Raw genomic sequence first — 22,253 nt, forward strand, 5'->3', positions numbered from 1 at the left:
TGTGAGGCAGAGGGGCTGCAGAAGAATGTCGGTGGCACACGCCAAGCAGAGTCTTTCCATTAGAACTTGAGCCCAGGAGGGTTCCGGTGCACCCAGGCATCTGGAAAGGAGAACATTTTCTTTCAAGCTGACTCAATCCCCCTGTTTATAAGACTGGGTGCAGACCCAGGATCCTCAGGGAGTCGCCTTCTCTGAGGAGGGAGGAAGGGCATGTTGCTATTGAGAGTTGGCCTGTTTGGACCCCCTGCCCACCCCACCCCGCTGACACTGTGCCTTGTGATTCCAGGTGGAACCCATAACTTCCCTGGGGAAAGAGCTCCTCCTGCACCCCTGTGGGCAGCAGGGCCCGCTGCCCGACTACCTGGAGCTCTTTCAGTGACAGACTCCCCTGTGCCAGCCTGCACCTTCCTGCTGGGCTTTCCTCTGGACCAGCCCTGCTGAGAGGGACATTTGTGTGTGAAGCCAACGTCAGCCCACAGAAGAGCCAGTCCACCCCAGCTGAAAAGCATCCTGGGAGTCCTCTCTGCATTAAACCCACTCCAGAGTCCAATATTAGGTACAACATTACCTGCATCCTAGGAGCTCCAGACGCCGAAGGAGAAGATTCCAAGTGTCAGCACCTAGCGACCGTGAAGGAGGAAGGGAGCAGCCATGTGCTGATCCACACTGGAGCTAAGGAACAACTGTGGAAACTGAAGCCTTGTCAGAGTTGAACTACTTCACCTGGTGTGCGCTACCTTCTGACCTCCCCTTTCTCGCTCAGAATCATTCTCAAAGGCCCCGAGGACCTGGTTACATAAAGCCTGGGGCTGGCTTCTGGCTGCTTGCCATCATGGGTGGTCAAGATGATCCACTTAATACAGGGACTCCATTCATCGTGGGAGGAGGAGCCTGGATGACGAGAAACAGCCCAGCAGAAGGGACACGAGCCACTTTAACACAAGAAGTTTAAGGATGTGAGTGAGAAGCTTATGCACAAAAATACACAGGGTTTGCGGGGGGAGGGGGGCGTCGGCAAGCAGCCCCGGTTTTGTTTCTTCGCTTGGGACAAGGGGACAGACACTCATCCTGCCTCCTGCCTCTTGGGGGCGCCGTCCAGGAGGGCGGCTGGCCCAGGGAACGCGTGTGCCCACAGGCTGGTCACGCCTGTGGACGCCGCTGTGTGGCGTGGCAAGACCTCCTGCCTCCGTGCTCCCTCTCTCTGTAGTCTACCTGGCTCAACACGAAGTACAGAGGGAGGTGAGAGCGAGCTTCCCACGGACTCTGTAGTGCGAGAGCATATTTGTGTTCCCTCAGGAGTCATGGGCCGCCCCAGCACCTCTCAGGCCAGCCCCACACGGCGGATAGGCTCTGGGCAGTGACCCTGGGCGGCTCTGGGGACCATCTTTGCCAGGAAGACGGGGATGTACTTATGCGTGCGGCAGACCGAACTCTGTGTCTGCAGCCTTGTCACGTGTCCCTGAAAGAGGGGAGAAGGATCTGTCTGTTTGCTGGTGAGGTTGCTGGTTGTGTCCAATGTTCGTGGAAATATCGGAAGAGGGCGCTGTGTGTGTTTTCAGCTCGCCGTTACTGTTTGACATATTCCCTGTGGTTCATAGTGTTAAACGATGACAATACAAATCCGTTCCTGAGCTTCCGTTCCTTACCGTCACGCACAGTCGTGGTGCTGTGGAAGAGCAGAAAGAGCAGGGCCAGACGTCAGGAGTTGAGTTGCCTCGCCATTTCTGCCCACCTTTCGCTGTGTGATCTTGGATAGGTCACGATACCTCTCTGAGCCTCGTTTTCTCTTCTGCAAAAATTAGGCATGTTTATCTGATGATCTTCCTTAGGGGGCCTTGCAGCTCTGAGAGCTTATGATTCTCCTTCTATTCCTCACGGAATCAATAGAAACGTACCCTACCATTGCTAAGCATTTAGAATGTATACAAGATTCATACATTATCCTCTGTCTCAATCATTTTAGAGGAAATATGTATCATTATATTTGAGGTAAATACACTAAGCCATTTACAGAAGACAACTTTAAAAAACAGGGAATAGCCATAGAGAATTAATATGCTCAAAACAAAAATCCCACTGACGTGAGTCAATTCCAACTCGGGGTTTCTGAAGCTATAAATGTTTCTGGGACTGGATAGCTTCAAATTTCTGCTAAGCAACAGCTGGGTGAACTTGAACTGCCAACCTTGCTGTTAGCTATCACAGGCTTACCCCACGATGACACCAAGCCTCCTGAACATGGCAAAGTGGTGAGCGTATTTGTATTTTGTGCTATTTTGTCCTGTTATTGATATGCAGAGGAATAAACAGTCTGGTGTTTGGTGAAATGATGGTCAAGAATAGCATTTGAAGTTCTTAGGCAGGGAGAATGGTTTACATAATCCAGAAATTGATTACGACCACGTGGACTGGCTCTGATCCAGGTCCTCATCCCAGCTGTGTTTTCAACCCCGTGTGCCTGTGTCTGGCCCTCATTCTGGGTTAAAGGGAGGCTTTCCAAGCCCTGGCCTAGCGGCCTTTCTTCTGTTGAAAGGTTTTATCTGCCAGGATGCTGGCCCTCTGCCTCCTAACTGACTGGGTTTCCAGCACCAGGAGCCCTCATCGTCTGCCTCTTTGGGACTGGCCCCTCTCTCTCATCCACATCGATTCTTCTCTCTCTCTCAATTCACAGCTGTCCCAGATCCCCTGGCTCCCACCTCCCTATTAGCAGCCACAACATTCCCACCCACTCTGCCTCACCAGGTCACTGGGAGCCTCCTGGCACTGCTGCAGCGGAGGCAGGGAGCACAAGTTTATTTGTCTCCCTCAGTGCCCCCAGCAGTGCTGAGCAAGCTCAAGAGGTTCAGGCCTTACCAGAAAAGGAAAAAAGCACTGGGTCAGTTAAGAACAAGGATTGAAAAAGTGGTGGGAGGGGGAGTAGGGGAGACAAGAGGGAATAAAGATGGGGCAAGAGCAGGTCAGCAGAAACACAGGAGACTCAAAATCGTTTGTACCAAAAACTGCCTCCCCAAGCTCACACTTTGGAATTGACCAAATCCTGTTAGTGTAAAGACATAACCTGGGCTAATTGGTCAGGAAATGTATTGTTATGTTAAAAGGAAGACAATCCTGGCCTGAATTGTTTCATTGCTGCCTCCTGTAAAGACAGCCTAGGCTTTCACACTTCTGTGCCTAGGGGTTCCTGGCACTTTGTGTCAGAGGACCGGAATGGCCTTGTGGGCGGTGCTTGGACTATGTCTCTGCGCTGGTGGTGGTCCATCCAGGAGGGAAGGCCTTTGTTGCGGGTTGCGTGGCACCGACCTTCCTCCAGCGCCCCTGCTTTCTTCTGGCCTGTCTGTGAGTAGCGCCCCTGCTTTCTTCCGGCCTGTCTGTGAGTAGCGCCCCTGCTTTCTTCCGGCCTGTCCGTGAGTAGCGCCTCATCGCTGCCCTTTCCACACCACAGGTGAGACTTTTTTTTGTCTGTTTCTAATCCGCTCTTCACGGCCTCCACTGGGGATATAAGTCTCATCTTTGTGCTGCCTATCACTGCCGCAGATCAAAAACGACCCGGAGGTTGAAAGGATAACAGTGCCCTTCGTGTGCTATCAAAGCATTGTTTGACGCAGAGGTGGCTGGGCAGAGCAGAAAGCGAGCCCAGCGCCCTTGGGTGTGTGTCCTGACTCTTAACGACTAACAAGCTGTGTGCACGCTTTCGCCGCTCCATCTTTCTGACAAGTGCCACCAAGCCGTCTCTTCATTGGCTTCAGAAGATGAGGAGAGAGATGGTAAGGTCTTGGCACCTGAAAGTCTCTCCATCAATGGCCATTGCTCCTGGTGAACCAAGGGTCCAGCTGAGCCAGGACCCTGAAGCTCCATCCTCCTTTAGCCCAGTTTCTGTGACAACGTGCTGTGCGCTCCAGCCAACCACTTCCTAGCACTTCTGGGACGGACTTTGAGGGCCAAAGGGAAAGCTTTAAAGAGTAAGAGAGAATGAACTGCAGAGAAATGCTCACCACACTTGGAGTGGAACTGCTGGAGAGGGGCGCTTTCTAATGGCTCATCTTAACAACACCCAAGGTAGCAGCAACTCAAAGCTGCCCCCACATTGGCTTGACACACCGATTCAGGTTCGCTGGCGTTTCTGATGACAGTGCCCAAGTAGGTGCCTACCTTTGGGACCAGAAGACTTGGTAGGATCCCAACTCTCTTTGGGACTAACCTGGACAGATCAAAACAGACTCACTGCCAGCATGTCAAGTCTAACTCAGAGTGACTGTCCCTTTGGACTTGCAAGACTGTCACTTCACAGGAGCACCAACCTTGCGATCAGCTGTCCCATGCTCCCTCCCAGACAGATCTGGCTATGCTGATTCCGCCGAGGCCAGGCTTGTGACAGTCCCCTGCAGCTCTTGTCACTGCAGATCGGTGTGCATTTTTATCCAAAGGAAAGGAAGGAACCCCTCTATGAACTCTTCCCAACAACAGGCCACACTCCTAGTGCAAATGCCACAGGACTTTGTCTCTTCAACCAAACGGCCTCATCTTCCAGGGGGGACTCTTCATGGGGGTGGAGGGGCAAGCTCGGGAGACAGCTCACCCACTGGTCCACTCCCTAGCGCCCCCTTGCAGCTTCACTTAAAGTGATTTAAGTGACTCCGTTCAAGGCTAGTAACTAGAACATACTCAATAAATGTGCCCCTCTGCCTGCTTTCCATGTTCATTGTATGTGTGTGTGTGTGCCTGTTTTTAACTCGGTAAATGGGGCTCAGCAGGCAGCTGATGCTGACTGCACATGTGTAAACATTGGAGGCTACAGGGTGGTGTGGATGGAGTGATCCAGTCATGCCTTACTTCCCAGATTTTAAGTTAAAGTGATTCCCATGTTGACAGATAATTGCAACTCACCCAAACACTGCCCAGCTTCCCGTGCACTGAGGAGTCTTTCCCCCAGAAGGCGGCGATGCACCCAGGAGCTGGCAGGCTGAGGGACCAGGTGGAGGCCTCCTGGGCAGAGGTTGCTGAAGTGGCTGCAGCTGCCTGCCCCACTTCCCCTCCTGAGCTACGTCCACACCTTCCCTGCGCCCGCCCTCGCCCACCCCTCCACCCTCGGTCTCTGCCCACCTTCTTGCTGAATATCAGACAAGCTGACCAAGACATTGAGGCCCGACTCCCCGGGGGGTCCGTTCAGAGCATCTGTGATGTAAAGCCATCTTGAAACTCCATGTTTGTACGTGAAGCAAAGCACTGGGCCCCGCCAGGAGAAGGAGCTTTGAAATGGAGGCTAAGGCTCATCAGAGGATGGATCACACAACATTGCCAGTTATCTGAAGTGTGTGTTGGGAGTAGCTCACGCCTGCCCTTCGAAGGAACCGCTCAAGGTCATTAGCTCTAATCAGCCATGCTCAGAAACGATGTCAATTTTTTTAAAATTTAAAGCAAGTATTCACACTTCCTCTCACCTCCTACCCAAGGCAGTCTTTTAAGCATGACACCTCTGTGTCATGTGGGAGAGCTGGCTGGGAGCCTTCCGTCCCAAGCGGAGCGGACACGCCACTAATAATTACCCACCAGCTGCAGGGAGACTGCAGGTGGCCCGCTGCTTACCCGTTCATTGTTCGCTCTGAACGAGCTTTCAGTCCTGGTCCCCAGGGTTCTCAAGTGGGATTCCAGAGCAGACAAGCAGAAGGAGCTGCAGAAAGGGTGGGCTTCTTGGGACGGGGCCAGGCCAGAGCTCTTTCCCCGCAGACCAGGCCAGAGCTCCTTCCCTGCACTACTCCGCGAAGCAGGGTGTAGTCTGGGCGTGGGAGGAAGGGCATGCTCATTGACTCTATACCTATTGTGGAAGGTTCCCATCTCATAAATTCGGTGGCTGGCTTTGGTCCCCACGAATGGCTCCCTAAGGAGTCATCCACTCAAGCATTCCAGGGAGAAGTTACCCATCACATTCTGCACTTCGGGTAACTTACCTTTTATTCCCTCCAGATGGCCTGAGATTGCTTTGAGAATGACAAATAAAGGGCCACCGTGTACATGATGGTGTCATAATCTTTAATGGGTGGCCAATAAGGGCCCTGGGATCATGCCCCCAGGGTGCTGGACATATTGAGAAGCTTGTCAGACACTGACAACCCATTGTGATGGAAAGGTTTTGTGTTGGATAGCAATCCCACTATCAGAGAGTTGATTATGAATCATAAAACCCAACCCAAGCCCAACTGCCATTGAGTCAGTTCTGACTCAGTGTGACCCTATAGGGCAGAGTAGAACTGCCCCTTTGGGTTTCCAAAGACCATAAATCTTTATGGGTGCAGACAGCCTCGTTTCTCTCAGAGCAACCGGTGAGTCTGAACTGTTGACTTTGCAATGTAACCCATGATTCCATCGGACCCCTTATCTACCTTATGTAGGCTTTCCAAAATAATGGAAACATAGTTTCCTCTCCCGTGGAGCTGGTGGGTTTGAACCACCCACCTTTTGGTTAGAAATCCAATGCTTACTAGACATCATCTACTGTGTCTGTTGTGTCCAAAGTATGTCACACAGTTCAACTCCTTTAATCTCTACAGAAATCATAAAACCCACATGCTGTCGGCTTCTTTACTCTGAACTAGGACAGAGATGCTGACTGACTCAAGATCATAGGCAGCATGTGCAAGAACTGGACTTTGAATCCAGTGGAGCCCTGGTGGGTGTAGTGGGTGGCACACTGGGCTGTGAACCACCAGGTCAGCAGTTTGAAACCACATTTTTCTAGAAAAAGAGGAGCCTTTCTAACCTTATAAAGAGTGACAGTCCCAGAGACCCACAGGGGCAGTTGTGTCCTGTCCCATAGCATTGCTATGAGTCACCATGGACTCGATGGCAGGTAGTTTGTTTTGTTTTTTGATTTAATTGAAGCTGTCATTTTAATCACTATACTGTACGATACTGAGTCTTGATAAGATTAGATACTAGTAAATAAAACTACATCTTCCTTGAAGCAAACTAATCAAGTTGGTTCTGGGTTTCCATTTTCATCCTTTCTGAGATTGTGTTTCATATCTACTTGATTCCAGAGCCCTGATGGTGCAGTAGTGACATGATGGGCTTGGAAACTCAAGATCAGAGGCTCAAAACCACCCACAGCTCCATGGGAGAAAAACAAGGCTTTCTACTCCCATTAATAGTGACAGTCTCACAAACCCACTGGGGCAGTTCTACCGGGTTCTATGAGTTGGAATCGACTCAGTGGCAGAGTTATTTTGTTTGCTGTGGATTTATCTACTTGAATTTGGCTTTTTTTTTCTAAATGGAGTTTTAAAAAAAATTCTGTTCACCTGTTGACAAAGCTTAGACCTGGATTTTGTTACTGCTGGCCTACACAGAAAATGAAGCTGGCTACATTAGGAACACAAGGCCCCAACCCACTGCTGCTGAGTTGGTGGCTCACGTATAACTGTAAGACAACCAAGAGCGGCCCCATGGGGCGTCCAAGGCTGGGAGTCTTTACCCAAAGGAGATGGCCACAGGAACAGCTGGTGGGTTCAAACAACCCACTTGCTGGCTAGCGGCAGTGCTCGAGCTGCTGTGCCACCAGAGCACCCTCAGCAGTACCAAGTGGGCCATCGAGTAAGGCTGGAGGGCCAACTGAGCACCAGGCCAAGCTACGTGACCGGGAGACAGTGGTGTGCTGCTAGATGCTTAGTGAGCTCTCTGAGAAGGGAGGATCCCTGCTTCGGATGCTTACCAATTCTTTGGTGGAAATGACGCCTCCCATGGTTCATCTCCACTACCAACATGCTGCCACTGAAGGAGGGGCTAGGAAAAACATGCTGAGTTGGGTCTCATGAGCCTGCTCTAGCACACTGATCTTGGGGGAGTGCCCCAAGTTTCCCACTGGATGGCCAGCTTCTGTGAGAGCCCTGAGCTCACCAGGCAAAGTGTGAGGGAGGAGGAAGTTTTGAAGAGTCGGAAGGGGCCTGGTCAAGCCCAAGACTCAGTGATTCCTCAGCAGGAATCCTCTCCTGCTGCTTCAGTTGACATTCCAGGCATCTGATCAGACTGTCTCCCTGGGGCCTTGCCCATCTTTTGTGTATGTCTTTAGAGGGAGTTGGCACACGGATGGTCTCTCTGTGGTTCCTTACATGGGAGACGTGGCTGACCTTTGAGAAAACCCCTTTGCCTAACTAAGCTGGAGAAATCGAGACATCATTTAATATTTCATAATACGACACATCATCTTCTCTTTGGCTGTCTGCCATCACTGTAAAAACCCGATTCTTCACCCCCCACTATCATGACCCCGGAGCTGCTTCTCAATTGAGACAGGATGTACACGGGTACAGATAAGAGATAGGGGCTCACAACACATGGAATCCAGGAGCAGGAGTGGAAATAGCAATACCAGAAGGGTAGAAGGACGGTGGGGAGAGTAAGGGATAAAAGGGGAACCGATTGCAGGGATGACACATAACCATACACCTCTCCAGTGGGAAAAACAACAGAAAACATGGGGGGAAGGGAGACAGTGGTCAGCGTGAGAGATGAAAGGAATTTATACTCTATCAAGGGGATATGAGGGTGGCGGGACGAGGGGAAAAAAGAGGAGCTGATATCAAGGGCTTAATAGAAAGTAAATGTCTAGAAAAGAATGAAGGCAACATAGGTACACACATGCCTGATGCAGTCGATGTATGGATTGTAACGAGTTTTAAGAGCCCCCAATAAAAAAAGCCAGTTCTTACCCACTATCTCAGCTATGCACCATATGTAATTTCCACAAGCACACTAGCCCCAAGAATGCAGCCCAGCAATACAGCAGCTACAGTACATCTGCTGGCTACCATGGGGTTGGACTCCGACCCACGGCGCCCCTGTGCACGGCCTAATTGTGCTACACCGAGCCCATGGCTGGTATGGATCAGATGGTTGTGATCCAATTGGTTTCCTTGGCTGATTTTTCTATCATCAGGCCTTTCTTCTAGTCTGCCTTTGTTGGGAGGCTCCTCTGAAACCTATTCTGCATTTTAACAATACACAAACCACCACTGGGTGACAGGTGTGCTGGGCATGAGGTGCAGTGGGCTGGAACCACACCTGGGTCTTCCACAAGGCAGGCAAGGATTTTACAGTGACCCTCCCCTGCACTGTGTGATACTTCTCAAAACCCAAACTCGCTGCCTGCCGTCGGGTCACCAGGTCGATTCCGGTTCACAGCGGCCCTACAGGACAGAGTAGGACTGCTCCTGTGGGTTTCTGAGGCTGTGACTCTACAGGAGTAGAAAGCCCCATCTTTCTCCTGGGAGCAGCTGGTGGTTTCGATACATGGACTTTCTTTCTAGTTAGCAGCCCAGCATATAATCCAATCCCATGATCAGAACATTTGATGAACACTGCCATCCTTGCTGGAAATTATCCTTCCGACTCGGGGAGAACACAGGTGAGAGCATGCAGGTCCGTGGTATAAATCCATCAGCCCTATTAGCAAGATGGGCCAGGCACAGCCCCCAGGAGTCTCCCGTATCACTATCTATGAGGGTCACATGGAAACTTAGAAACCATTCTCCATTTCTTCTCCTTTCAGAAGTCAAATAAAATGGACAAATGGCTTTTCCTTGTGGCTCCCATCTCTTTCCCGTCCAATGGTCCCCATGATGACTCCTGGGGAAGATCTGGTAATGACTGGAGACGTTTCGGTTGTCCCAGCTCCATGATAGAGGCTGGTGGCATGCAGTGGGTAGGTGCCAGAGATGGTGTCTAAACTCCCCACACTGCACTGAATAGCCCCCATAAAAAAGAAATATCTGGCCCAGTAGTACTGTGGGTGAGAGGGAGAAAGATGGGCTTTCCACTCCCATGAAGAGTTAGCCTTGGAAACCCACAGGGGGCAGTTCTACCCTGTCCTACAGGGCTGCAATGAGTTGGCATTGACCCACTAGCAGCGTTTGAGTTTTTTGAACTATGGTTGAGACATCTTAGTCTATGCTGAACTTACTATCTTCCAAGAATTAAAGACATGGCAACCTTACTGCAATGGTCCAATACAAATCAGTTTATTAGCTGTCCAGTGCCATTTCCATTCATGTCCTGGGTTTTAATGAAATGTTATGAACTACCAGTAACAGGTCAATACAATGCACTCTTTTCTTCTTTTACACAGCAACAGCGTGAGCGTTCTTGAGGCTTTAAGATAATGAGCTTACTGTGGGCAAACAGAAGGCAAGGAATCAGAGAGATAATTAGCTCATGCATCTGGTGCTGGCTAATAAATAAATAATTTTCCCATGAATGTAGAAATCACTCGATGTTGTGTATTTATTATTTATTTTGAAAAATAGTTTGGAACTGTAATAAAAATGCAGTCTTCAGAAGCATCTTGGCGATTGAGTAGCACAGCTGAATTTTAAAAAAGAGTTCAGTTCCTCTCCCCACCTCAGTCGGAGGGGTGAACACGTAGCAGAAACTTCCATTCCTCCAGACTCTGGCCGGCGGGCTGCCCTTTCAACCCATTACGTGTTTCTGCATTTCTTCTCTTGGAAGCCAGAAGCCAGGAGGAGCACCCTGTTTTGAAAAGAGATTGTTTGGTTCACGTGGTTTGCTTTGGTTTATTGAAACAGGTAAGAAAGAGGTCCCCAATGTCGAGGAGAAAGGAAGTGTTCAGACTTTTAAATATCTCGGGCTAGCATCACCAGTCTGAATGTGGCTCCTCTTCTCGGTGACGCTGTTCAGTTGTTGCTCTTCAGAAAGTCTCTGTGGGTACAGGAAGCCACGCCTCAGCACCTTGTCTATCGGTGGCTCCACGCCACGCTATCCCTGGCCTAGAAGGTCTGAACCCCGGGGGTCTGAGCCCTCGTGTCTGAGCGGAGGCAGCCTGAGCATTACCCTCCTGTACGGATCGCACTTTGAGGCTCCGCACTGCCCAGTGCTCGTTCTGCATCTAAAAGCAGCTCCACTGAAAATATACACGTGTACGGGTAACTTGTGCTTGCTTCGGAAGGACTGCAAACTGGCACTTAAATCAGCAGGGTGGACCTTGTCTGCAAAATGCAAAGGGCATGTTTAAACCAAATCAAGCAACAGAGATCGTTACAAGTACAAAGGGGAAAGAAAGTCAGGGCGGGGTGGGGGGGGGGAGCCAGATCACTTTTGGCGAATCTTCCGGGGGAATGGCACAGTATTGATGGTTTCCTTCCTGTTGGTCCATTTGGTTTTGCTTCAAAGACTCACAAGGACTTCAATGAGTGAATCAACGAGTGAATCTCCACATCTCACAAGGCCTCCTGGAAATGTCTGACCTCATCATTTGCGTGGGGTGGGGGTAGAGGGTGGGGAGGAGGTGTTCTTGCCTTTCATTCTAATGAACTTTTTACAAAACTGGTCTGAACTCATGAATATTTCAGGGAGCGTGGCAGGCACTAGATGTAACTCTGCTGGAACCAGCAAACAACACGCTCCAGCACACTGCCCGCTCACAACCTTGCCGTCACCCTGCCTTTGTCATGTCGCTGCCCAGGCTGCCCTCGGGCCACTTTTGCAGGCCAAGTGGGAGATTCCGTTTCTGCTGCGCCCAGCTGACTGCGCGCAGAGAGAGAGAGAGAATGGAGAATGGTGTAGCTCCTCTCTTGTCTCCTCGACCAACCAGTTCAATTCTTCTGTTGCCCCTTACGGCAAATCCTTTCCTTATTGCAGTCTGTCCTTCGGTAATTGCAAAAGGAAAGGGAGATAGGTCTCCCCAAGCCCCTCCGTGGGAGTTCAAGTCTTTTTGCTGCCTGTCTTCTGCTTCTGCTTGCGAAGGTGGGCCTCGATCTCGTGCCTGAAGACCAGCATGCCCAGCTGCCCATGCGAGGCCTCGTTCATGGCCTTGGACTGCATGCACATCTTGTACTGCTCAGGGGTCAGCTCGTCCACGCAGCGCTTCTCGTGCCAGAGGTGGAAGAGGCCCCGCACGGGCGTGCGCACCACGATGAGGTTGCTGTGCAGGTACTTGCGGTAGAGGTGCACATCCTCTCCGCCCCAACCTTTGATGTCCAAGTCAAACCCACCTGTCAGAAGAAAGCGCACAGCTCAGTACTGCGGCCCACGCATGTCCCACCCTGCTCTACACAGGGAGTTCCTGGGCGGCACCATCAGTTTAGCACTGTCCTGCTAACCGAACGGACAGCTCAGATTCACCCAGAGTTGCCTCAGAAGAAAGGTCTGGCAGTTTATTTCCAAAAGGTTCCCTCCCCAAAGCCGAAACCCACTGCCGCCCCCTCAATTCCAACCTTGTGGTTAACAGCCCGACACTGAACCCACAGCACCGCCAGGGCTCCTCGCCCCAATGGGGCACAGCTTGACACCCACACGCAGAGTCACCGTGAGTTGGAAGCAAACTTGACGGCAACTGGCGGGCGAGTTGTGATCTGCAGGTGCACAGCACTTTACATGAAGAGGCATGTAGGAGATGTGTGTGCCACCCAGTGGAGCCCTGAGGGTGTAGCGGGTAGGCATTGGACTATGGTCCTCATGGTTGGCAGTTTGAAGCCACCAGCACCTCTGTGGGAGAAAGACTGGGCTTTCTACTATCATCAACAACGACACTCTCGGGAACCCACCAGGGGTGCAAGGAATAAGCACAGACTCAGTGGCAGTGAGTTTGATCTTCTCTGTTTGGTGTGCCACCCAGGGAGAAAGACAAGCTTCCTTCCTTTCTTTTTAAAATCATTTGGGGGCTCATACAATTCTTACCACCATCCATCCATCCATCCATTGTGTCAAGCACATTTGTACATTGGTTGGCATCATCATTCTCAAAACATTTGCTTTCTACTTGAGCCCTTGGTATTAGCTCCTCATTTTCCCCCTCCCTTACAGACCCTTGATAATTTATAAATTGCTATTATGTCTCCATGTTTTACACAACCCAATGTCTCCCTTCACCCACTTTTCTGTTCCATCCCCCAGGGAAGGGGTTATATGTAGATCATTGTGATCAGTTCCCCCTTTCTAACCCCCTTCCCCTTCTCCTCCTGGTATCGATACTCTCATTATTGGTCCTGAGGGGTTTGCCTGTCCTGAATTCCCTGTGTTTCCAGCTCTCATCTGTACCAGTGTACATCCTCTGGTCTAACTGGATTTGTAAGGTAGAATTGAGATCATCATAGTGGGCAGGGAGGAGAAGCATTTAAGAACTAGAGGAAAGCTGTATGTTTCATCATTGCTACACTGCATCCTGACTGGCTGTCTCCTCCCCGCAGCCCTTCTGTAAGGGGATGTCCAGTTGCCTACAGATGGGCTTTGGGCTCCACTCTACAGTCCCCCTCATTCACAACGATATGATTTTTTTGTTCTTTGATGCCTGATACCTGATTCTATTGACACCTTGTGATCACTCAGACTGGTATGCTTCTTCCATGTGGGCTTTGTTGCTTCTCAGCTAGATGGCTGCTTGTTTATCTTCAAGCCTTTAAGACCCCAGACACTATATATTTTGATAGCCGGGAACCATCAGCTTTCTTCACCACATTTGTTTATGCACCCATTTGTCTTCAGCGATTGTGTCAAGAAGGTGAGCATCATGGAATGCCAGTTTAATAGAAAGAACTGTTCTTGCATTGAGGGAGTACTTGAGTGGAGGCCCAATGTCCATCTGCTACCTTAATACTAAACCTATACATATATGCACATACAGCGATTTCCCCATCCTCACAGGTAAATATATTTACATATATACATGCCTGTATTTAGACCTCTATAAATGCCCTTTGCCTCCTAGTTCTTCCCTCTATTTCCTTTTATTTTCCTCTTGGCCCACTATCATGCTCAACCTTCATCTGGGTTTCAGTAATTCCTCTCAGTTACATTGCCCTTGATCAAGTTCTACTCCAGGGGAGGGAGTTACAGTCTCGGAAGATCACTGGAGCAGCTCTACCTTGTCCTACAGGGTCGCTCTGTGCGGGCATCGACTCGACGGCAGGGAGTTTTGTGGTGCTGGTGACGCGGTGGAAGGAGCAGGACTCCTGGCACCATTATTAAGAGCAAAACAGCTGTGTGTCCTGGGCAAGCGGCACAACTCCTCTGAGCGTCTGTTTCTTTCCCAAGAGAAGAGCGCTGCAGTGCCCATCGGTCAGAGATGGTGTGCGGAGCCAATATAATCCATGACTGATCCCAATGGGCGTTCGGTGCCTAGAAGCCATTGGTGGCATTAACTATGGCTAATTCCTACGACGTCTCTGTGTGTGTGTGTGTGTGTGTGTGTGTCTGTGTCAGTGAGTCAGTGACTGTACACTCGGCAGGACTTGACTTGACACCTGGTGGCTTGAAAGCCAGAGCGATGCCCTCTTCTGTGTGTGCTCGGCGGGACTTCCAGCACTCCCCTCTTTCCTTGTTGGCTTGAGAAGGCTCACGAGTGAGGGGAGGCGCTGGAGGACTTGCCCTGAACTATCTCCACGTCACAAACTCCTTCACCTCACTGGGGTGACTGCGAAGGGCTGGTAACCAGATCCCGTTCTACTGCAGACTGTGGATATGAAGTAGGGTGGCTGGGAGGGGACGGGTTCAAGTACCATTCCCCCCAAACCTCCTTTCGTTCCAGCCCCCTGAATGTCTGGCATGAGGAACCTCATTTTGGTGATTCTACCTTTGTCACCAACCAACCTGTGAATCCTGACCTGGACACACCCACCCACACCCACACTCACATCCACACCCACACTCACATCCACACACCCACCCACCCACCCACCCACCAGTGGCCTCTGGGTGGCAGTAGAGCTGCAGTCTTCTCCAGGAGAGATTTCCCTTACCTATGTTGAGGAAGTCCGACCGGTACTGACAGGTCATCCCAAATCCAAAGTCTCTCCAAAATCCAGTCTCCTTCTTTATGACCTGCAAGGCAAGCACTGTCACCTCAGGGGAAAGGTCCGGGGGGACAAATGTGAATAAAAGATGTGGAGCTGCCCCACCACCGATGACACAGCCACGAGCCTGTGGGATCCAGCCCTTTGCACGAGGAACACAAACAGTAAACGCATCACAGCCAGAGCAGAGCCGTGCGAGGTCTGGCACCCCTGGTGGGAAGTTTCTGGGGTGTAGGCAAGAAAAAACACATACACACACACACACACCACACACACACACACTAGCAGCTCTAAGGAAAGCCACCTACGTGTCTGGCCTGACACCAGGGCCACAGAGAATTCAAGGCCTCAGTCCCTCATACAGGGCCGGGCAGGGAGCCAGCCAAGGGCAGAGGAAGTTGAGAAAGGGAGAGAGAACAACTCGGAATTCAGCTGCCCTGGCACAGTCCACCCCCAGGGCTCCCTTGGGGAACAAAGAGAAACACCAGAGCCCTCAGGGGTGACTGGTGCTGCAGCGCGGCCCTCAGAGTCCAGGTTCTGCAGAGAGAAGGGCTCTGTTCACCTTCACACCCGTGCAAACCTCGCTGCTCCAAAGTCCACACGTAGGTCTGCCTGCCTGCGGCCAAGCACGCAATGGCCGCCGTTCCAGAGAGATCAGACTGGCCTCCTACTGTGGAGTCAGCTTGGACTCTATGTGCTGAAGCAGGGAAACATTTGAGCTTGTGTGTTTTTTAATTTCCCAAATGTATACCCTCATTGGCTTGGGGTCAACCTGGGAATGGTTTCAAGATTTTGTTCTTAACAGTGTGATACTTTCTGGGATAGCGGTCATGTGTGTCATCCAGCGTGTGCAGATGACACGTGGACTGCTCTGCTGCTGTTGTTAAGTGCCATCGAGGCAAATCAGTTCAGACCCAGAGGGACCCAGTAGAACAGAACGTCCTGCGCCGGCCTCACAATAGTCATGCTGAAGCCGTCATTGTGGTCACCGTGTCAATCTGTCTTGTCCAGGGTCTTTCACTGTGGCTGCCCCTCTGCTTTACCCACCTGGATGTCCTTCTCCAGGGACTGGTCTCTCCTGACAGCGTGTCCAAAGCATGTGGCTGGGAGATCGCGAGCAGTATTTTTCCTGACTCATTGTTAACACGAGTGCTCAGGCGAGGGCCCTGGGCGCTGGGGGAGGGGAGGGAGGGAGGGCAGCAGTGGGAACTCCCCTGTCCCTGGGATTGCTGTGTTTCCTGGCAGGGCGCCTGGCTCTACTTGCCCCTACTTAGCAACGGCATCCTTGAAGGTGAAAGGAGCCCAGAGCCTTGTCCCAACCTGACCACCTGCTAGCTTTTCGCCTAAGGGGGCCTCCACTTATTTTCATGTAAAATGTGTTGGGGATGCGAGACCACCTCTAAGATCGCTTGTAGCTCTAGCACCTGAATAGGTATCATCACTATGACCCCACCTTCTGGAAGGTTCACTTTATCCATAAACCAAAACAAAGGAGCTCCCACCTGCCCTGTGCCCCACCCCCCACACACAACTTGTTCAGTTGATCCTGACTCCTGGTGGGAAGAGCTGGTCTGTGGGGTTTCCTTGTCTCTCATCTTGCAGAAACAGGTCGCCAGGCCTCTTTCCTTGTTGCTGCTGCATGAATTTGAGCCTCAACCTTTAGGTTCATAGCAGAGCACACGCTATTTACACCCCACCACTTGGTATCTGACCTTACTGTGGGCGAGGCTTGGGCTGCCAACCCCAAAGTCAGCCGTTCAAACTCACCAGCAGAAAGATGAGGCTGTCTGCTCCCATCAAGGAGCCTTGGTGGCACAGTGGGTCACACTGGGCTGCCCATCTCAGGGTGAGCGTTGGAACCCACTGGGCGATCTTTGGGGAAAAGATGAGTGAGGCTGTCTGCTCCCGTGAAGACATGGGAACCCATAGGAGCAGTTCAACTCTGTCCCACAGGGCCGCTGTGAGTTGGAATCAACTTGATGGCAATGGCCTTTGGGATTTCTAAATTATCCTCATCATCGACAAATGGTTGAAATAAGGGGATAATGGATTCATAAAATTTCTCCTGCTTGGTAAGTTAATAATTTATCTTATTTACACTAGAGCCTACATGCAGATGAAATCTGCCCGATGATTGGTATACCTCAAGGCTACCTAAGGAAAAGAGAACAACCAGGGCACATTCCGTGGGTTGAAACTGTCCCCAGCAGATGTTCTCCAATTGCACTTCGAACCAAAAGGGCTGTTTATACAAGATTTCCCCAAACGGCAAGGCATCTTCATGAGGAGCAACGGGAAAGATTCGCAGGGCAGGGCATCCTGGGAAAAGCCCCACCAGGCCATGAGAAAACCATTCCCATGCCCTACCTGTTGCACCAGGTGCAGCGTTTCTGTGTTGCTCGTGGCTTCCTGCCCCTTCTGCCAGCCAGCCAGCCAGCCAGCACTCAGGCAAGCCCTTGAAACTTCTGGCTAAAAATGGGAGTCAAAGCCAAGGGCCAATATCCAAACTTCACATGTTTGGCTGAGGTCTACACGAATTTAAATGAGAAAGCTTCAAACAGGAAACTCAGCCAGCCGGGGCTCTGGGAGAAAGTCAGGAGGGAGAGTCCGAGGTGGCCAGCCCCAAGCTGAGGTCGGAGCAGACGGAGTGCCGGCGATCAAATCCAAGGGCCGGCCTCATCTGGAAGCCCCTGCCTCAGAAGCAGCTGGACTGGGAGATGGGGAGGCAGCCCGGCAAACCACCACTAGCAACAGCCTCTATTAAGGTTGGCCAGCGACGGTCGGAAGGACTCACTGATGACAGTCCTTCAGCACTAGTGGGCACCGATTTTGTGGTGCCCCCAGCACATCATCTCAGAGTCAGATGGAGCTCAGAAACTAGGGGTGCTGCCCCTCGTCACGCTACTTCACTGACTGGAAAGCAGCCCTTACCAGCAGCAGCCCAGGGAGGGAGCGCCCCCCAGTGTCCATCAGATCACATTGCAGCCCCTTTAAAACCCTGGAAAACAAAACTTCGCCACCTAGGGCTTTCTTGGTTGATTTTCTTTCAGCAGTAAATCTTCACCTCGCCAACGGGTGGATTAGAAGCACCAAGTTTACAGGCAGTAGCCAGTCCGTTGGCACTTCCCAGGGCATATAAAACCCTGTCTGGCGAGGCTCTAATAAAGCGCTCATGTTCTGGCACCATCACGTCTTGTCCATCTCCTCTCTCCTCACTCCCTCCCTTCACTCTGCTGAGGGCACTGCCCTTCCCCTCTGTCCCCAAGTCTGGGATTTGAGGTCCCACCTGGGCCATGCTCCCTGCTCATCACCTCGCTCAGCTCCACGGTCCTGTCCGGGGTACCCCCAGGCATCACTCTTCCACCACACCATGTCACTCTACAATGTCACCCAGGTTTTCCCCTCAACACCCTCTGCTCCGAAATGATCCTGTCCTTTCTCTTATGGCTTTGAAAGCTGGTTGGCTTCACCCACCACATACCAGCAGGGGGGCGGGGAGACTTGGGGGTGCTGCCCACTGCTGTGGCCCCAGCACATTGCCTGAGACAGCAGGCCCAGGCCTGGGGGCTCTCGAGGTGACTTAAGGTGACACCATTTGTGCCCGGGCAGATGCTCCACAGGGTTTTCCATGGCTGTCCTTTCTAAAGTGCATCCTCAGGGTGGCTCCCCAGGGCCTGGGTGGACACCCACTTCCATCTTTTCGGTGTGCAGTTGAGCATGCTAACAATTCCCACCACCATGGGGGGGGGGGGGAAATGGCCCATAACCCACACTTCTCAGTGGACAACTGCAGAGTCCCAGGCAGGGGAGGCACCAAGTCTCTGGACAGAGACACGTTTCAAGCAGGAGTGCCTTCGTCCTGTGTGTGCGAGCGGCTCGGGGCAGGCTCAGGGATTCCAACAGAGAAAATGCGCAACGCTGTGTGGTTCTGGGTCAACAGAACAAATAAAAACCCCCTTCCTGGGTCTAACACGGAGGGCATGCTTTCTCAGAAGCTACCGCGGAGGCAGGTAGCAAGAGCCCACTGTCCTGTTCAGATATTCAAAGCTAAGGCACTGGGGGTCGGCCTCAAGGATGGTTGGTGGCCACGGAGGAGGGAGGAGGGAGGAACCGGGCAACAGAGAAGACGCTGTCACAGAGAAACGTCTCTCGCCCTGGATTCCACTGCTCCGTTGTCAAGGGCTGGCCTCCTTTTCTAAGCTGGCCTTCGCCCAGTCCTCTGCAGCGCCCTTTCTTTCCCACCTTAGATCTCCCGAGGGGTGCGGAATTCACCACAAAAGGGCAGTTGTCGGGGCTGCTCTCCCACAGGAAGTTTCCGGAGCAGCAGCTCTGTGGGCGGTGCACGTGACAGGGGTGACTATTTTCCAGGAGGATCTAAACACAAGGCACAGGCCAGCACACACACACACACACACACACACACACACACACACACACACACACACACACACCACCACCACCACCACCACCCCAAGACGTGATCTGGTGCCGCCCCACAGCTGCCGACAGTGCCGACTTGGACCCCTGCCCACCAAGCAGTCTGGGCCACGAAATAAAATAAATAACAAACATTCAAATATGTGTGCTGAGTATTTCCCCTGCGCCAGGGAGAGCCTCCCAAGAACTGAGTCTATGTTTGAACAGCGTCCGTTCACCAGCCGGGCTGGCAGCCACGCGGTCACAGGCGGCCCCGCGCTGAGGCCCGGAGCCGGCTTCTATGGCCTATCTGTGGGTGCACTTTTAACAGTGCCCCCCATTTTGAAGAAGCCTAAACCAAGCCCTCTGCCATCAGGGGGACTTCAACTCATGGTAACTCGATAGGGCAGAGCGGACTGCAGAGACGGTATAGCTTTTTTTTTTAATGGGGAAAAGTTTCATTTTTAACTTATTTTTTTTAAAGAAGTCGTTTTATTGGGGGCTCTTACAGGTCTTACAACATGCCAGACTTCAATTGTATCAGGCACATGCGTCCCTATGTTGCCACAGACTCTTCTATGGAGCAGCTAGCTGTTGGGTTTCAACTGCCGACCGCGCCATTTGCAGCCTGAGGACTCCACATCCGAACAGGGAGCTCCAGAATTGCATTTCTCACCAGGCCCTGTCACTTGCCACCGCAGGGGCCTCTGGGACTGAGTTCAGGGCTCCATGGCCCTTATCGAGGCCCTGAGGGCGTGGTGACTATGCAGCTGGCCAGGAGGCTGCATGAGCTCTTCTTGCCAGGTTTCTCTGTCTAACAGGAGAATGACTTACCCAAGAGCACCCAGCAGGGAGTGGCCACGCACAGACCAGCACGAGGACAGCTGGGAGAGTGTCCATTTCTGGAGCAACGAGGCATTCTGCCAGCACCGATTTCAAAGAAGTCAATTATGAGTGGGCGCAACGCCATCTCCCCCCAGAGTTGGACTGACCTACATTTTCTAATAAACTCGCTTTCCTTGTACCTGCATAAGATCCGTAGACTGGCATACTGAACGCGTCCCTCAGGCTGGATCTCTAGGTACCTGCAACCTGACGCTGAGCTCTTCTGTCCTCCTTTAAGCCAGTCTTCTAGGATCCCTGGTGGCATTGCGATTAAGAGTTGGGCTGGTAACTACAAGACCAGAAGTTCAAATCCACCAGCCACTCTTAGGGGAAAATATGAGGCTTTCTCCTCCTGGAAAGACATCTGGTCTCAGAAACCCACCAGGGTGGTTCGATCCTTCCCTGAAGACTCTTGAGTCGGTATTGACTTGATGGCAGTGAGTTTGGGAGTCTGGAACCCGTCTGCAACCTCTCAGCATCCTTGGCTCCTATCTAGTCTCTGTTGTGGTGTCAGTTCCGGTCTCTAAGCAGTTGGAATTAGAGCAAGATACCCACTTCGCTGAGCCTCAAACTTCCCATGGGTAGATGGTGAGAACGCTCCTGCCTCTCCTCCTTCGTGCGGACCCAGTGGGACAGTGCAGGCCCCGTGCCTGCTCTGGGAAGGCTCTGTACATGCCATCTGCCAGAGTTATTTTCAATCCTCAGCGGGTATGTGCTTGCTGAATAAATACAAACAGAGCGTTGAGAGGCACGGGATGTACTAAGCTCAGTCAGCAAATGTTACAAGGCTTACACTGAACTATGCGGTAGTGGTAAAGTACAAGTTCATGGCAAGTGGAATGATAAGATAGTGGGATTTTCCCAGGACCTTTTGGAACCCCCCTGGTGCCAGCACAGGATGAGCACAGCAGAACAGTCGCCAGAGTGAGGTGGGGGAGCCACAGGAGACGCCAGGATTACCATGGTGAGGAGGGGGCTCTGCAGTGCACAGAGAGCACCAGGAGACGGGGCAGGTGCTCACATAGCAGAAAGGCCAATGTCGGTGTCCAGGGAGCTGGTTTCCATTGATTGACTGCTTACAATGAGCCAGAGACGCCCTGGTGCCACAGTGGTTACTCATTGGGCTACTAACCACAAGGTCGGCAGTTCAAAACCATCAGCCACTCCACAAGGCTTTGTAATTCAGAGTGACAGTCTCAGAAACCCACAAGGGAAGTTCTCCCCTGTCCTATGGGGTCACTACGAGTCCAAATGGACTCAGTAGCAGTGAGTTTGGGTTTTGGTTACGATGTCCCAAGCACTGGAGTTTGCGGATAGATTCTTTGGAGTCAGTTTGTGGAGCGCAATTCAATCATATCAAGGAATTGAACTTCCCAGGACAGGTTGGAGTTGGCGGATGATGACACACATATCTTCCACACTCCACAGTGGGAGTAGCGGCGGTCAGTGGGGTCAGCCCCATGGATGCCGTGCCTTCAGCACCTACAGCTTCTGTCTCTGCTGATGAACATCTGTGGTGTGCCGCCGGGCTTTGGAATGCCTGGTTACTTCCTTTACACGCCAGCTCTCACCTAGCTCCTTCGGCAACTCTCTCTATCACAGGGGACTCCAGGATGTTTGCTGAAGTGGCCGCTGTTGGTGTGCCCCTTCAGTACAGGAAGGCCCAAAGGCTTTACTGTGCCTGCAGCGGTTCTCAACCTGTGGGTCGCGACCCCTTTGGGGGGGTCATGACAGTTATGAAGTGGCAATGAAAGTAATTTTATGGTTTGGGGTCACCACCATATGAGGAACTGTATGAAAGGGCCGCAGCCTGAGGAAGGTAGAGAACCCCAAAGTGTCAACCTCCCCACTGAGTCTGCAGCTCTCTGCTGGCTCTGCGAGGAGGGCCTTCCACCCCGGAGGGCTCAGATTCCAGTCCTCCGTCCGACAAGGGTCTTCTGTGCTCCACAGGCTTTCCACCGGCTGACCAGATCTTTCTTCTTGGTCTATCTTAGTCTGGAGCTCTCTGAAACCTGGCCCTTGAGGCTAACTCTACTCACATCGCTTCCAGCATCACACAAACAAAACAATCAAACTCACTGCCGTGGAGTCATTTCTGACTCACTGCAAGCCCCGTGGGATGGGGGGGAACTACCCCCGTGGGTTCCTGAGAACTGC

The 22,253-nt window shown here is 51.9% G+C and overlaps 2 protein-coding genes across 3 annotated transcripts in view; one reads left to right on the forward strand and one right to left on the reverse strand.

The window, feature by feature from the left end:
* Positions 1-4,704, forward strand: part of SH2D4A (SH2 domain containing 4A) — an 83,759-nt gene extending 79,055 nt beyond the window's left edge. For both annotated transcript variants that reach the window (XM_075556572.1, XM_075556573.1), the window contains exon 10: positions 287-4,704. In XM_075556572.1, the coding sequence (XP_075412687.1) occupies positions 287-379 (93 nt within the window). In that variant the 3' untranslated portion in view covers positions 380-4,704. The remainder of the gene's footprint in view (positions 1-286) is intronic.
* A 5,307-nt stretch (positions 4,705-10,011) lies between these two features.
* CSGALNACT1 (chondroitin sulfate N-acetylgalactosaminyltransferase 1) overlaps positions 10,012-22,253 on the reverse strand; it is a 217,006-nt gene continuing 204,764 nt past the window's right edge. Inside the window, exons 8-9 of the mRNA XM_075556574.1 lie at positions 14,742-14,823; positions 10,012-11,999 (exon numbers count right to left, since the gene is read on the reverse strand). Coding sequence (XP_075412689.1) covers positions 11,710-11,999; positions 14,742-14,823 — 372 coding nt within the window. The 3' untranslated portion in view covers positions 10,012-11,709. The remainder of the gene's footprint in view (positions 12,000-14,741; positions 14,824-22,253) is intronic.

This window comes from Tenrec ecaudatus, chromosome 8 (assembly GCF_050624435.1).
Source record: "Tenrec ecaudatus isolate mTenEca1 chromosome 8, mTenEca1.hap1, whole genome shotgun sequence".
In the NCBI taxonomy this organism is placed as follows: domain Eukaryota; kingdom Metazoa; phylum Chordata; class Mammalia; order Afrosoricida; family Tenrecidae; genus Tenrec; species Tenrec ecaudatus.